At 43.8% G+C, this 15,775-nt stretch overlaps 1 protein-coding gene across 3 annotated transcripts in view; it reads right to left on the minus strand.

Annotated features, from left to right (window-relative positions):
* Positions 1-4,427: 4,427 nt before the first annotated feature.
* The window catches only part of LIN52 (lin-52 DREAM MuvB core complex component), a 120,919-nt gene continuing 109,571 nt past the window's right edge, over positions 4,428-15,775 (minus strand). For all 3 annotated transcript variants that reach the window (XM_011949581.1, XM_011949582.1, XM_011949580.1), the window contains one exon: positions 4,428-7,036. In XM_011949581.1, the coding sequence (XP_011804971.1) occupies positions 6,981-7,036 (56 nt within the window). In that variant the 3' untranslated portion in view covers positions 4,428-6,980. The remainder of the gene's footprint in view (positions 7,037-15,775) is intronic.

Consider the following 15,775-nt stretch of genomic DNA (forward strand, 5'->3'; position numbering starts at 1 on the left):
GACAGGGTTTTACCATGTTGGCCAGGCTGGTCTTAAACTCCTGACCTCAAGTGATCCACCTGCCTCAGCCTCCCAAAGTGCTGGGATTATAGGTGTGAGCCACCATGCCCGGCCTAGGGATTGTCAATTTTTAATAATTATAAGTATAATAAAAAATTAAATACTACATGAAATCTGTTTTATATATCTATCAAGCAATTATATACATAATGGGTAAGATATGCCATGCACCACTCTCAACACTTTGCAATACTCATTTAATCTCTACAGCTACCCTAGTAGTTAGGCGCTATTTGCACCCAGGCAGCCTGACTTCAGAGCCTGTGCCCTTATCCATGATGCTGATATGACTCTTTAAAGTGGAGAAAGTCCTAAGGAAACCAAGGCTTAGAGAGAAGTAACTTATACAAGATCACCCCTGCCCTTCTCTCAAAAATCCAAGCACTTATTATATCTTTGACCAGCAATGAGGCTATGAACACCGACACAGTTCATTCTTTCAACACATTCTTATTTTAGCACCTATTATGTGCCAGGTAGTTCTGTTTATAACCAAAGAAACTGTAGGAAATTGAACAAATTTGGATCAATTCTTTGGCATGTCCCAAAAGTTATTTTTGTCAAATCTTATCATTATCCTCTCTGTCTCAGAAAAATGAAGGTAGAAAAACAACGCCACTTTGATTACTTGAGTTTTTTGGCTTCTCGGATTCTACATAACGGAATCTCCTTTTGTATTGGAGGTCACTTTCAAAAACACCAGGTATAGAGATCAAAACAGAAAGCAGAGGGCAAGAGAGAGATGAAAATATGTGAACCCAATTCTGCTCCGAACTTGAGTTTAATTGAGATTCCAACTGCCACTCTCCCCTGCATTCTTTTGTCCCTGGCTATGACCAAGTTTACGGCTGTATCGCCCCAAGTAATCCCCGTAATGGGCTGCAATCCTGGGGGAGCTGTTTTTGTTCATTAAGTGGCCAACCTCTGAGCCACATGGAGTGCGGCCAGTTATGGCTTCTTGCCCTGGCAGATGGGCCACTTTTCTGTTTTAAACAAACAGAGATCTTTCAGGAGAGAGGAGATAGTAGGCAGGGGTTGGGGACACAACCAGAGACATAAAGGTGATGGGTACTAGAAATGAGGGCCAGAGTGAGTGGGGCAGTGGGTGCCCCTTCCAGGTCATGCAGTCTTCTAGGGCAGAATTCACTCATGTGCTGTGTGTTAGCTTTCTCTGCAATGGTAACTGTAGTTGTATAGGGCTTACAGTTTGTGAGGGCTCAGTGTAGTTCCCGGAATGATGCCAGCGGTCTGCAGGGGTGGGAGGAGTGACGGGGCCATAGACAGGAGGCAGCGAATGAACAGAGGGGCAAATGGCTGAGAGGGGGCTTCCCCTGAGGGTCAGAATTTCTCAGTGCTTCAGACTCCAGCTCAAGTGACAGGGACCAGGCTGTGCCCAGAGCAGTTCTCTCAAGTCAACTGACTCTTACCTCTTTGCCCACAGCGCCAGTGTCTGCTTCTCGAAGTTGGGGAAACATTGCAGCATCTGCTTGTTGGGAGACCCTGTCCCCTCACTGCATTGCACCACCCCCTCCTCGCCACCTGCCCCACCACCCCATGTCTGTCCTCTGGTTAGAGTTGTGTGAAGCGGAAGACAATTTGGGGCTTATTAGTGTCCCAGGGAGACATGTAACTTGTGTTGCTGGGACCCAAACAGCAAGAGTCTTAGCGGCAAACTCCAGCCGAGAAAAGACTGAGGAATTGTCTCACCTAATTACAGGGAATGGCCCTCTTTGTGTTTGTGATTCGGTACGGTTGTCCGATCGCTTTTGATCGCTTTTCTCTATTTGCTGGCTCAGGCCATGCTGGAATTGTGCTAATTAGAAGAGAAATGGACAGAGTGATCCTGTCAGCCCTGGTTACTGGTGGGGACAAAGCAGAATATTATTCTGAGGCAGTGTTTTGTGAGGGCCCTTCTTCCAGCTCTCATTAGGAGGAAGGGGCCCACAGGAGGGGAAGGTTCCAAATGCCTGGCCCAGCTAATGGAGCACTGGGGTGTTCCTGTGCTAATTAACAGGCTCTGCCAGCACTCACGCCAACCAGGAGCCTCACAGTTACACCTGGTATCGTCTGAAGCCCCCAGCTGCTTGAGAGGAAAAAGTGCCAGGCAAAGGGTGGGAAGGCCAGTGGCCTCTTTAGGCATAGACAGGGACACACACCCCAAATGCCTAAAAGCCTACATAGATAGGAAAAGTCAGTTCCAGTCCATCAGAACTTACAACCGTGGAGACACCACCCTTTGCCACTCTCTGGGGTTGGGGGTTGCAAGACTCTGGTGAAACAAAGGCCACATAGGGATCAGGTATCCTTGTAGCTCTCATAAGATGAAGAAAACAGAAAATGGAGAACATAACCAAATGCTTGGAGATGGAGTTAGTGCAGGAGCTGAGAACTGGTAAGAGACTGTGTTATTTGGCTTCTGGGATCATCCACCTTGGCCCAACTGTCCATTTCCTCACTTCCTCCTCTGCCTGTTCACCTTCCTGTGATGGCTTAATCCTGGAGAAAACAGGAGGAGTCAGGGCATCCCACCGGAAATGAAATTTCTCGGCTTCATTTCAAAGCTCCTGTGGAAGTCGAAACACCCTTCTGAAGCCACAGGGACAAGGGGATGACTTCCATCAGTTCTATTTTCACTGCCTTGATCTGGGAGAGTCCAGAAGAGCAGCTAGAGAACCAAAACCATGGAGCAGTTAGCAAGTGTCCATTTAAAAAATATGACAAAAATGGAAAGATAAAAATGATGGCATTTCAATATCAACACAATTAATACCCTGTGAACTTTAAGTGCTCCAACCTATGGAAGGCAGGCCAAGCAAATCAGCAGAGGCCTAGACTCTGCGAGACTGAAGACAGCAAGAAGCAATGAGTGCTGGTAAGAAAAAAAATGTTAATAAGAATTTGCAAACATGTCTCCAAGCTCCAATACTATGCTTTTCAGAATGCTGCTGCTCACAGTTAAGAGATGGTTTGCAGGATGGTATTTGGAATGGCAAAGGAAAAGGGAAAAAATATCTGTAGGCAAATAATAAACAATTATTTACTGTAAAAATAGTCTCTGAAGACTTAGAACATTCATAACACTGTCCCTGCTTAGTCAATCAGCCATGCTTTTTTCTAGATCACAGAAATCTACTGTTCATCCAGATGTCTTTTTTGGAAATAAATGATGGGCCTATGATGAGAAGCAATTTGCTGTCCTTAAAATGGAATGCTTTCTTTAAAAGGGCATATTCTGGTCTAGAGCAGGTAAACTATCAATGGGTGATAGCAGTAGCAGTAATGAGTATTTCCTCTTCTCCAGTTCTTGAACATGGTTGAAAAGGAACCCACACTAAGGGATTTAGTAGATGGCAGATAAATACTTGTTTTCAATCTATCATGTGTAACCAGAAGTCTGCAAGCAAATAGGTTCTGAACCCCCCCATCTAGTTCAAAGAAGACACTGAAGAACTAGATGTGTAGGAGACAGCTATACCTTGAGGAGTTTTGAATTTAGTAGGAGAAATAAGATATGTACTCAGAGCCAGGCGCAGTGGCTCACGCCTATAATCCCAGCACGTTGGGAAGCCAAGACCAGAGGATCTCTTGAGGCCAGGAGTTTGAGACCAGCCTGGCCAACATGGCAAAACCCGTCTCTACTAAAAATACAAAAATTAGCCAGGTGTGGTGGCACACACCTGTAATCCCAGCTACTAGGGGGGCTGAGGCAGAGAATCGCTTGAACCCGTGAGGCAGAGGTTGCAGTGAGCCAAAATTGCACCACTGCACTCCAGCCTGGGCAACAGAGCGAGACACTGTCTCAAGAAGAAAAAGTACTCAGACCACTTAAATATAAGGCAGAGTGTGGTAAGAGTCACAGAGATGATATGGGTAAATGCTATAGGAATGTAGGGGAAGGACCATTTCCAGCTGGATCATCAGGGGATTATAGGAAGCACAGGTCTGATAGATGCAAAAGGGATACAAGATCTTCTAGGAACTCAAAGGCAGGAGTAAAGGCACTCAAGTGAGAAACTGGGAACCGTTCAGAGTAACTGCAACATGGACTTCATATATAGGAGAGGAAGAAAACTAAACGGAAGGGTTGATTAGGATTACATGTAGAGAGTCTTAAAATGCCAGGTCAAGAGATTGAGACTTTATTAGTAGACATGGGAAGATATTAAAGGTTTCTAATATCTTTATTAGATATTAGAAAGGATAGACTAGAAGGCAGGAGACCAAGTAGATGACGGTAAAGCCCCAAACTATCCACTAAGTATATTAAAGAGGAAGACAGTGGATTATTTATCATTATAGTTATACTTTCTGATGAGGTCTGTGCTTTAAATATCCAACTTGGCCCTCTGAGGAAAAACTCACCCTCCTGTAAAAGGGACATATTTATTATGAAGACACAGAAACCATCACATACAAAGTACAATCCTTTAACATCCTGAAATACATATACACACACACTGTACATCAATTTATATTATCAATATAAAAATACATCATTAACATTTCTAAGGATGACAAGTACAAAACCAATAAATATAGCAATTCTAAAACATCTACTTACATTAAGTGCTGGTGAATAGGATGATGGTAAAAGAAAGAGGCCAAAGCGGACCAGAAAACCAACTACCTGGCTTCCAGCTACAGACTTGTTGGTTTGGGGGAGGTATCCCAATCAATTTCCCCAAACACTTAAAAGTGCCTGATGTCATCAACTCTCAAAAACAGAGCAAAGGAAGAATCTGACATTATGGCACTATTTTTTGGCCACACACACATACACACACAAACTCTTCAACCGCATTTAGTGAGATCCAGAAATATCAATCGATAATAAGTTTAAATTAAAATCAAAGCCCCTACAACCTAACCTTCTATGTAGCATCCCAGTAGAATGTTTTATTTCTCATACTCATCTTTCATATCTTATGTTCAGTCTTTTTTCCTCTCAATAAGTAAAACTACATGGATGGCCAAACGAGAGAAAAATTCAGTGTTAATTCTAGCATGAGAACAAGGCACAAATGTCAGAAAATGGTTAATGGATCAGCTTTTAAACTGAAGAGTGCCATGCCCTGGCAAACACTCACGACTCAAAACTTGACCATAACTTTTCTTGTGTCCAAACACCATCAGACTATTGCCACAGGGATCTTCTTTTCTTTTTTTTTGAGACAGAGTCTCACTCTGTTGCCCAGGCTGGAGTGCAGTGGCATGGTTTTGGCTCACGGCAACCTCCACCTCCCAGATTCAAGCGATTCTTGTGCCTCAGGCCCCCAAGTAGCTGAGACTATAGGCATGCGCCATCACACCCAGCTAATTTTTGTATTTTTAGTAGAGACAGGGTTTCACCATGTTGGCCAGGCTGGTCTGGAACTCCTGACTTCAAGTGATCTGCCCACCTCAGCCTCCGAAAGTGCTGGGATTACAGGTATGAGTCAACTGGCCAGAATATTCTTATTTATTTATTTTGAGATGGAGTTTCGCTCTGTCGCCCAGGCTGGAGTGCAGTGGCGCGATCTTGGCTCACTGCAACCTCCGCCTCCTCGGTTCAAACAATTCTCCTGCCTCAGCCTCCCGAACAGCTGGGACTACAGGCACGTGCCACCACACCCAGCTAATTTTTGTATTTTTAGTAGAGATGGGGTTTCACCATGTTGGCCAGGATGGTCTCGATCTCTTGACCTCATGATCCGCTTGCCTCGGCCTCCCAAAGTGCTGGGATTACAGGCGTGAGCCACCGCGCCTGGCCCCGGGATATTCTTTTGTGCAAAGTTTAGGAAACTCCATGCACTTCTCAAAACATCAGATGCTGGGGGCTGGCTTATACGAGAAATATGGAGAACACATATAATAGATTTTACCCGTGGGCTAGATTTTCAGATTTTAACAAAGACAGATAAGTGGTGAAGAACTCCATGAAAGTTGTATTTAAGTCAGAAGATTCTCTTTCGTGTGTGTGTGTTTCTATTATATAGATGAACTATCTCATATGTGCTGTCAGAGGGGACAATCCCACCATACCATAGCACATTCTTTTAAGGTCAATTAGGGCTTCTAGCTTTCAACCAAATGGGAACTCCTATAAACCATCCTGTTTCTCTTGTCTTTCAGGCTACACTGACTTTCTTGCTTGAATCTGTAACAGATTAATTAGAGCTCGAAAGTCCTTTCTGTCACCTTCACATTGGTCTTTAGATCTAGAACCCAAGGCAACCTTGGATGAGCCTTTCATTATACAAGCTAATTCCAGGAGGGACTCAGGGATCCCTTTGCCCGAAGTCAGAACTGGAAGGTGGGGCTGGGAAGTAAGGAATGAAAAGCAAATGGAACTATCATAAGAGGTATAGAAGTTTTAAAAAACAGATGTACACTTCAAGAAGATTCTGGTTTCTCCAGCTGGGGATTCTGGGAACTTAGTATATACTGGAGAGTTCACAGGTCAGGCTGCATGGTCTGGTCCAGAATCTAGTTGGTCTCTGGTCTCCTTGAATCAAAAACACTTTCTAAGAGATCAAGAACAATTCAAAAGAACCCATCCAATCAACATGTCACAACTGATGGCCATGACTGAGTCAAACCAACCGTAAGATCCTGGGGCTCCTGAATCACTTCCAGAAATGAGAAAGCAGGACTTTGACCTTTAAGAATGATATGCCCTCAGCTGTTACCAATATCCGAGGCTAAGAAGGTTCAAGTCTGAAAGCTGATTGAGTAACTGCAATGATCCTTGGGTAGAGCAGATTCTTCTCTTGCTGCTGAATGTCCTCAGACGCGTAGAGTGCCAGGAACAGGGGAGAGGGTAGTCCTGGAGGTACACCCTCTGGTCTCTCCCAAGCAAGCAGTGAGGTGTGCATTGTTAGAGGTGCACCGGGAAGAGAGCTTGGTTTCAAAACCCAGGACATCCTGTCCACAAGCAGCTGCTACTTCTTGGGCTTCTCTAGAATATTGAGGAATTTCCCCCGTGTCATCTCTCTGGCTGGAATCACAAAGCAAACAAATGATCAATGAAAACCTAAAATCTGAAAAAAGAATCATAGAAAGATTTAACTTAAAAATGCAGATTGATTTAAATTATATATCAAGTTGCTATCACAACAGATTTAATCATCACCAACTAACCTCCTAAAAGGGGGTAAAAACAAACCGCTATAGACAACTACAACTCTACAAAGCTATTCTGAAGTTGTCAATTGAGATACACACCAAATGACTGGGAAAGATTTTATCATTCACATTTAAACAAATCACCAGGGGATTCCCCCAAAACCTATCTCTGTCTCAAGAATCTAACCTAATACTCATGTTCACTATCTCAGGGGGTTTGCTCTGGGAGCCTAAAATCCAACCAAGATTAGTCTTCTCTGGGTTGCTGGTCTCTGGACATTTATAATCCCAGATCAAAATTAGAGATCATTTACCCTATCTCTCGGCAGTGGTAGTCCCTGGATACTGTAATATAACAGGGTTTATATTCCCTCAGTGCAGTTCATCTGTGGATGGTGTCATAAAGTAGGGTTTATAGAGCTTTGGTCTTCTTTCCCTTGGCATTGTCAGTCCTTAGATATTTAATATAGCCAGCCAAGGTTTATGTGTCTTTCTCCGGCTTTCAGCACCATCAATCTTTGAATGCTGTAGTTACAAGTGGGTTTATACAGCTACTTTCCTACATAGAAGGTTCCAAAATGAAAGTAAAACATTTCTCAGTTACAAGGGCCACTCCAGAGGTCCCCTATTTTAGATCTCAGAAAGCATACGTAGTGTAACAGCCCCTTCCTCATCCTCATCCTGCAAGGCCATGTTTTCATATTTCTTAAATGGATTTAACAGTGCAGAAAGTTTCTGATGGCTGATGGCTGGCTCTGGAAGCCAGGCCTTCTGGAACCATGCAGTAGGCACAGGGCAGGCTGTGTGGTCTCCCAAGAACACATCTCCATCATGGCCAAAGAAGTGAGGTGGCGGCCGGGCGCGGTGGCTCAAGCCTGTAATCCCAGCACTTTGGGAGGCCGAGACGGGCGGATCACGAGGTCAGGAGATCGAGACCATCCTGGCTAACACGGTGAAACCCCGTCTCTACTAAAAAATACAAAAAACTAGCCAGGCGAGGTTGCGGGCGCCTGTAGTCCCAGCTACTCGGGAGGCTGAGGCAGGAGAATGGCGTAAACCCGGGAGGCGGAGCTTGCAGTGAGCTGAGATCCGGCCACTGCACTCCAGCCCGGGCGACAGAGCGAGACTCCGTCTCAAAAAAAAAAACAAAACAGAAGTGAGGTGGCTAGGGAGCACCCCAGGAATGAGAAGGACTTCACCCGGGCCTCCTTGTTGCCTTTCCCAAGTCCAGAGCAAACGGAGCTAGATGAATGGCCTCCCGCTCCCCTCTGCCCCAACTTAAATTTAAGTTTCTTGTTTTATTGTACAATGAAGAAATAAAACAACACAAACTCTGGGACCACAGGGAGGCTTTTGGTAACTTCAACCTACACATTCCCCATCTTTCACTAGTTCCTGTGCTCCAACAAAGGGAAAGGAAATTCCATTAACTAGGCATAGAAGCACAGTGTTGGGTCTTGCCTCACGTGCCCACAATCCCAACCCAGACCAAATCAAACAGACCATTCCTTCCTTTGTGGACTTATAGCAAATCCTGTATAAGCAAAGTTCCTATAAGACTTGCATGCAATTACTTGCTTATATAGTTGTCTTCCTCTACTAAAATGTACTGAAGGCAGAGACTGTTTAGTGCTTTGGACTTCTCTCCCTCGGCAAAAGATCCAAACAATCAGATGCAAACTCCAGAGCACGTGCTCTCCTGTTCACTTGTCATCAGAGATGTTAACATTTCTGATTAATTCATATAGCCCTTATTTTATTCCTCATTTCTTTATCCTTGCTCTGCTGCAGTGCAAGGTTCTTACCGACCTGCTACAGACTCAGCAGACTGGATAAATTATAATACACCAAAGAACTAGAACCAGAAATGCAAAAAATGTTAGTTTCCTTCCTTTCCATCAACAAGTATGACTAGTTAGTGGCCCTCAGTGCTCCATTCTCTACATGATGGGAGTCTTTTTAAATGTGCCTTGCTTATTTGACAAGAAAATAATTTCCCTTAATACAAACAATGCCAAGTTAATGGAGAGATTGGGGTCAAGGACTAACTACTCTAGAGAAAATCCAATCAAGTACTGTCTTGCCCATAGGAGGTAGCATGGGCTTCTTGCAGAGAACATAGGATTTGAACTCAGTTTAAGTTCCAGCTCTAGCACTTAGCAGCAGGGTTGTGCCCAACACCCTGGGCTGGGCAGATCTCTGAGCCTCAGTCTCTTCATTTGTAACGGAGGGTATGTTAACACCCTACTTTTCTCTTGGATATTAGCAATGAACACGTTGGGTATAGTGCTAATCATTAACACAACATTTTCCAGAGGTGGGTAAGCTCTCTTGCATTCAGTATTTTCTGAGTGAGTGAATGAATGAATGAATGAATGAATGAACAAACTGCACACAGGGAGGCTAGCAAACAAAAAACTCCATTCCTTGGAATCTTTTCCCTCAGTTTGAAGGAAAAGAAATTTCCTTATACTTTTGGGCAGATTGGGTCTCACTTATTTCTACTAGATGGGTTATCTGCCTACTCTCAAGTTTAAACATGCAACAAATGATCCTGCAACATGGCTAGAAGCAGGAGCTCTGGAAACCAAACATGGGCAATACAAAACTCTTCTGGAGAGAACACAGCCTGGTACCAAAAATCCTGGGCCTGGAGCACTGCACTGCTCTAACTAATGATTTCTGCCTGCTGACCTTCAGACCCACCAACTCCTTACTGTTTTTCCCCAAATGGGAAAATGACCAATATTTTTAAGACTTAGAATTTTAAAAGATCCACACAATTTAAGGGGTCAAAAGGGTTTAAAAGGAAAAAAAACAGATATTCTATTTTCTAGAAGTCTCTCAGTGGCAAGCTCTCCTTGAATTTAACCAATCCTTTTTAACAACCCTTTTTCCACTCAATCATTCCTCCCCCTTCAACCTAATCCAAGTACACAGAGCTGCAGGAAACCACTGTAAAAGTAGAAGTAATTCAAAAGACATCATCTCCTACATGGGAGGAGAGAAAGTTTTCCTACTCGCCAGTCCCATATAGGAGATATACGAATGTATGACACAGCCGCTCCCTAAAAGAGGGCTGTGCCCTATAAATCAGATGCTAAGCACCAACCCCTTTTTGTGCACAGAGAAACTGCTGTGGGTCAGGGGCTGCTCCAGAGCACGTGCCCTCCTGTTCACTTGTCATCAGAGATGTTAACATTTCTGATTAATTCATATGGCCCTTATTTTATTCCTCATTTCTTTACCCTTGCTCTGCTGCAGTGCAAAGATTCTTACCGACCTGCTACAGTAATCACCGCCCGCTAACTGCACCCCCCAAACCTAGTGAAATTGTTTAGTGATGCCAACCGCACTTTTAATTTGCAAGACATCAGACACAGAGGTAATTTATACTAACATCTGTTCATTTTTGACTTCTGAAACAAACTCGCACATGCTGCTACAAAATCCCATTAGGAGTAGGGAGACAGCCTTCTGCTACTATTCTGTATTCCTCGTCTAAACACACACACATACATACACACACACACACACCTCTTCTAGTAGGGTCTTATAAATAAACGTATTTTACTCTTAGCTTTTTAAGCTCCCATCAGGAATTTCAAATCTCTTTGGGGAAAAATCTTCAGAGATGACTACTGCCTGCTTACAGAGAAGAGAAAGCCATTTCTATTCCCCACTGCCTAGTTCTCTCCCTTCTTCTTCACAATGGTTATAGCTTGGTATAATTCTAGAATGAATAGCCAGCATAAGACTACATATTCTTCAGCTTGGCACTTCCAGTTCCTCCATTTTCTCCTGTTTCTTTGTTCCCCATAATGTATTATATTATATAGAAAACAATTCTAGACACAATAAGATTGGGAGAGAGTGTTATCTAGAGTCAGTGAAATCTGTCAACTATTTTCTTTTTTTTTGAAACAGAGTCTCACTCTTGTTGTCCAGGTTGGAGTGTAATGGCGCAATCTCAGCTCACTGCAACCTCTGCCTCCCCAGTTCAAGTGATTCTCCTGCCACAGCCTCTCAAGTAGCTGGGATTACAAGCATGCACTTGTAATTAGCACGCTCAGCTAATTTTTTGTATTTTTGGTAGAGACAAGGTTTCACCATGTTGGCCAGGCTGGTCTCGGACTCCTGACCTCAGGTGATCCGCCTGCCTTGGAAGTGCTGGGATTATAGGCACGAGCCACCTCGCCCAGCCTGTCAACTATTTTTTGATTCTGGATTTATTCTCTAAGATTACAAGGTTTCACAGGAAAGCAACACCACTTCCATTCTCATAACTATGCCAAGAGGGGCCCACTGGTCATCAGCCACTGTTGCATGCTGTGCAGGAGAGAAGCATGACCCCTACGTCAAGTCATGATTTACAGGCCCTATTATGTTGGACATAGATCACAAATTGAGAAAGCCACAATTGAGACTGTCACCATAGGGTTAACACGTGAAATGCTGCAGAGAGTGTGGAGAGGGGACTGGCTACTACACAGCGAGAGACAGCAAATGGATAGACTACAATGAACTTCCAGCTTTCCACTGTTTCTGTTATCCCCCACCCATTTCGTAGTTTCTCCAGGGCTATCCGGTTCATGGCAGCTATAAATACCTGGGTATACTTGGAGAGGTCAGGGTGAAAGGAGGACTCCACTGTGCCTGCTCTGAAAGTGGTGTGTGGTTTAATATAATCTCTTCTTTAGAACCTCCACCCTACATTTAGCCTTGCTTCTGGCTCACTTTCCACAATGACTATCCCCAAACTGCCTTCTCTGCAGTAAATTTTTCTGGTGGCTGGTTGAAAGATTCAGTGGTACAGATTGATTTCCCACTGGTGAGGGGATGAGGGATTACCAGAGGCACCCTGGTTAACGAGATTGGGTGCAGAATCTCTCTTGAGACCAGCCCTCTCTGCCAGGGCTCTGCACCTTTTGCCAATGACATATGGGTTTTATTACAGAAAGATTGTCCAGATTATAACTTTGAGGCAATTGCCTGATAAAATTCTGCTCAGCTTTTATGTAGTGGACAATGTAAAGTTTAAGTAACTTAATGAAGTGGAAGAAACTCATAGTTCAGTTTTTCAATTCCAATGCAAACTACTTTAAATATTTCTATGCCTCAATATAATTAAAAATGTTTGTGAAGGGGGCACGCATTGCTTCCCACTGGTTTTCTCCCATTCAGAAGAGCAGTTAACAGGTTGCTTTTAGCAGATTCTAATATGAGTGGCCAGGAAACAAAGGAGACAACATAATATTGTGAAAAGAACAGGACTTCAGCTCTTACACTGACCCTGGGCCATGCAGGCAAATTACCAAGTTATTTTTCTGAGCTCCTTTCTTAATCCATTCAAGGTAGGATTGATACAAAGTCACATAGGCATTCAATAAATGCTTGCTACTGTATACAACTATTTCTTTCATTTCAAACACGAAGTTTATTTAAGCAATAGGATGTCTGATGGGAAAACTATCTAAGGTTCATTTCTTTTAGAGTAACTTATCCCTACTTAAAGACATATTGCCCTACATGTAACAGCTATGTACAAGAGAGTTTAAAAATGGGTTGGTTTTAGAATGACAAGTGAAAAACACCAAAATTCTCCAATTTAACAAGGTATGGAAGGATTTTTTTTTTTTTTTTTAAATAAGAGACAAGGTCTCGCTCTGTCACTCAGGCTGGAGTGCAATGGTGCAGCCATAGCTCACTGCAGCCTCAACCTCCCGGACTCAAGTGATCCTCCTGCCTCAGCCTCCTAAGTAGTTGTGACTATATGTGTGCACCACCTAGTTAATTTTTTTTTTATTTTTTGCAGAGACAGGATCTTGAACTACTAGCTTTAAGTATGGAAGGATTCTGTGTTACTGATTTTTATTAAAGGACGAGAGCAAAATAACTTAATGAAGTATAAAGATAAGAGCTGAATGAGCATGCCACTAATGGAGAAGGGGGGCATTGCCACAGAATCAGTATTTATCCCCATCTTATCTCCATCTGATGTTGATCAAAATATACCATCGGCCATTTAGTTTAAAAAATAAAGTCAATATGCTTGTGCACAAATGCCAGTCACTTTATGCACAATAAAGGAATGAGAAAGGGGTACACAAAAGGACAGAAAAAATCCACACTGTTGTAGTCAGGATGGAGTTCAATGGAGTTGTAGTTTTCTGAGAATGTATTCCTGGTCTGTGGGAATAGATTTCTGGAGTAAAGAGCAGGTTCCCTTTGTAGTAGATACCTACTGTCTGCTGCTGGAACATATCAATTGTATCCTTATTTCCAACTGTGCAGGTGTGTCTATCTCATTAATCGGCTGCCCATCAAATTGGAATCTGATCTGCCTCATTGATAAACTGTTGTTCACAATGAGCTTTCATTAGTCTACAAAGTGGTGTATGCCTCTTACTCTTAGACTGCACCACTGAACGATCCTACTCCTCCACCTTCAAATTAATATGACCACTGTTGGCAGGGCATGGTGGCTCACGCCTGTAATCCCAGCACTTTGGGAGGCCGAGGCAGGTGGATTACCTGAGGGGTCAGGAGTTCAAGACCAGCCTGGCCAACATGGTGAAACCTCATCTCTACTAAAAATACAAAAATTAGTTGGGCATGGTGGCGTGCACCTCTAATCCCAGTTACTCAGGAGGCTGAGGCAGGAGAATCGCTTGAACCCAGGAGGTGGAGGTTGCAGTGAGTCGAGATTATGTGACTGCAATCCAGCCTGGGCGACAGAGTGAGACTCTGTCTTAAAAACCAAAAACCAAAAACCAAAACAAAAACAACCACTGTTCTCAGTCTTGCTTCCTTCCTTGGCCTTCTTGTCAGTCATGGTGAGCCCTGGAGTCTCCTTCGCTGCTGCTTTACAGGAGGTACCAGATCTACATCAAGTAAGCACATACATAGCACCAGGAGTGGCAAAAGGAGACCTATTTATTTCTAAAAAGATCTTCCAATGCAAGACAAATGGTAACACGAAAGACTTGCATCTGTGAAATGCACACTGTGGCGTATTAAGCCTGGCTGCAGTAATGCCGGGTACTAGGTGGAGGCAGCTACCTTCCTTAACTATACCAGTAGATACTTCTAGCCAAAAGGAACATATAAAATCCCAGTTTAGTGGCCGGGTGCAGTGGCTCACACCTGTAATCCCAGCACTTTGGGAGGCCGAGGTGGGCGGATCACGAGGTCAGGGGATCATGACCATCCTGGCTAACACGGTGAAACCCGTCTCTACTAAAAATACAAAAAAGTTCACCGGGCGTGGTGGCGGGCGCCTGTAGGCTCAGCTACTCGGGAGGCTGAGGCAGGAGAATGGTGTGAACCCGGAAGGCAGAGCTTGTAGTGAGCCGAAATTGAACCACTACACTCCAGCCTGGGTGACAGAGCAGGACTCCATCTGAAAAAAAAAATCCCAGTGTACTTTAAATCAATGTGCTAAAGGCTGTTAATTTAATTGGCCTCATAAAAGATGTTTTTATAGAAATGATGCCATTTGTTATAGCTTTGACTCTTCTTTAAAAATTACTTTTTTGGTCCCTGAAATCTTGAATGAATTCTATCTTGAATGTATTCCTAACAGCTACGACAAAAGGGACCTACTGATCAGTTATCATTGTGTGCCGTGAAGAAAAGAAGCATAGAGGGGGTGGTGAAGAGCGAAGGCAGTCTCATGGAGCACACACTATGTATTAGATATTAGGAAGATTCAAATAAAGTCAAAGACATGCTTTCCCACAGAAAGAGACTATTCTCAAAGGCCATGCTGCCTTTGAGATGGGGCTAGCCGTTGTTAACAAGTATTCTGGTGGATTGGCAGAGAACAAAAAGAGAGCAATGTGATTTATAATGCTGATTTCTGTCTCACAGGAATGTGCAATGTTTCCCTGTGACTCTGGCACAGAGCTGGTGTACAGCAGAGCAGCAGCTCCAGGGCAGTCTGCCAGACTGAGATCTTCCCCACACTCCAGCTGTGTCAGATCTCCACAGGAAAAGTATCACTAAGTGATCAATAAGTCAAGGACTAAGCACTTTTAATGCCTCTGATATGAGAGCAGCTGGTGCTGGAGTCACTGTCAAGAGCAGAAGGAGCTGTGAAAAGCACACAGTGTCACTGGATGAGGAGGGGTCTTTTGGAGGTTCATTCCATTAGGACACCTGGTGGCCCTCAGCAGGTGGTGGAACTATAATAAGGTCCACTGCCTGTTCTCAGTCAACTCTTGTGGAGAAGTACACACAAGCAACAGTCTTTGGTGTAAATCTTACTGTCTCTAAAATATATAAAAGTAGCATTTGAAGGTCAGCAGCCTTGAGGCTTTTGCCTTAAGTTCTTTAGGTGACTGGGCATGATGGCTCACACCTATAACCCCAGCACCTTGGGAGGTCGAGGCTGCTGGATCAGTTGAGGTCAGGAGTTTCAGACCAGCTGGGCAACACGGTGGAACCCTATCTCTAGTAAAAATACAAAAATTAGCCAGGCACGGTGGCACACGCTTGTAATCCCAGCTACTTGGGAGGCTGAAGGGGTAGGATTGCTTGAACCTGGGAGGCGGAGGTTGCAGTGAGCCGAGATCGCGCCACTGTACTCCAGCCTGGGTAACAGAGTAAG

This window comes from Colobus angolensis, unplaced genomic scaffold (genome assembly GCF_000951035.1).
Source record: "Colobus angolensis palliatus isolate OR3802 unplaced genomic scaffold, Cang.pa_1.0 Scaffold3, whole genome shotgun sequence".
Lineage (NCBI taxonomy): Eukaryota > Metazoa > Chordata > Mammalia > Primates > Cercopithecidae > Colobus > Colobus angolensis.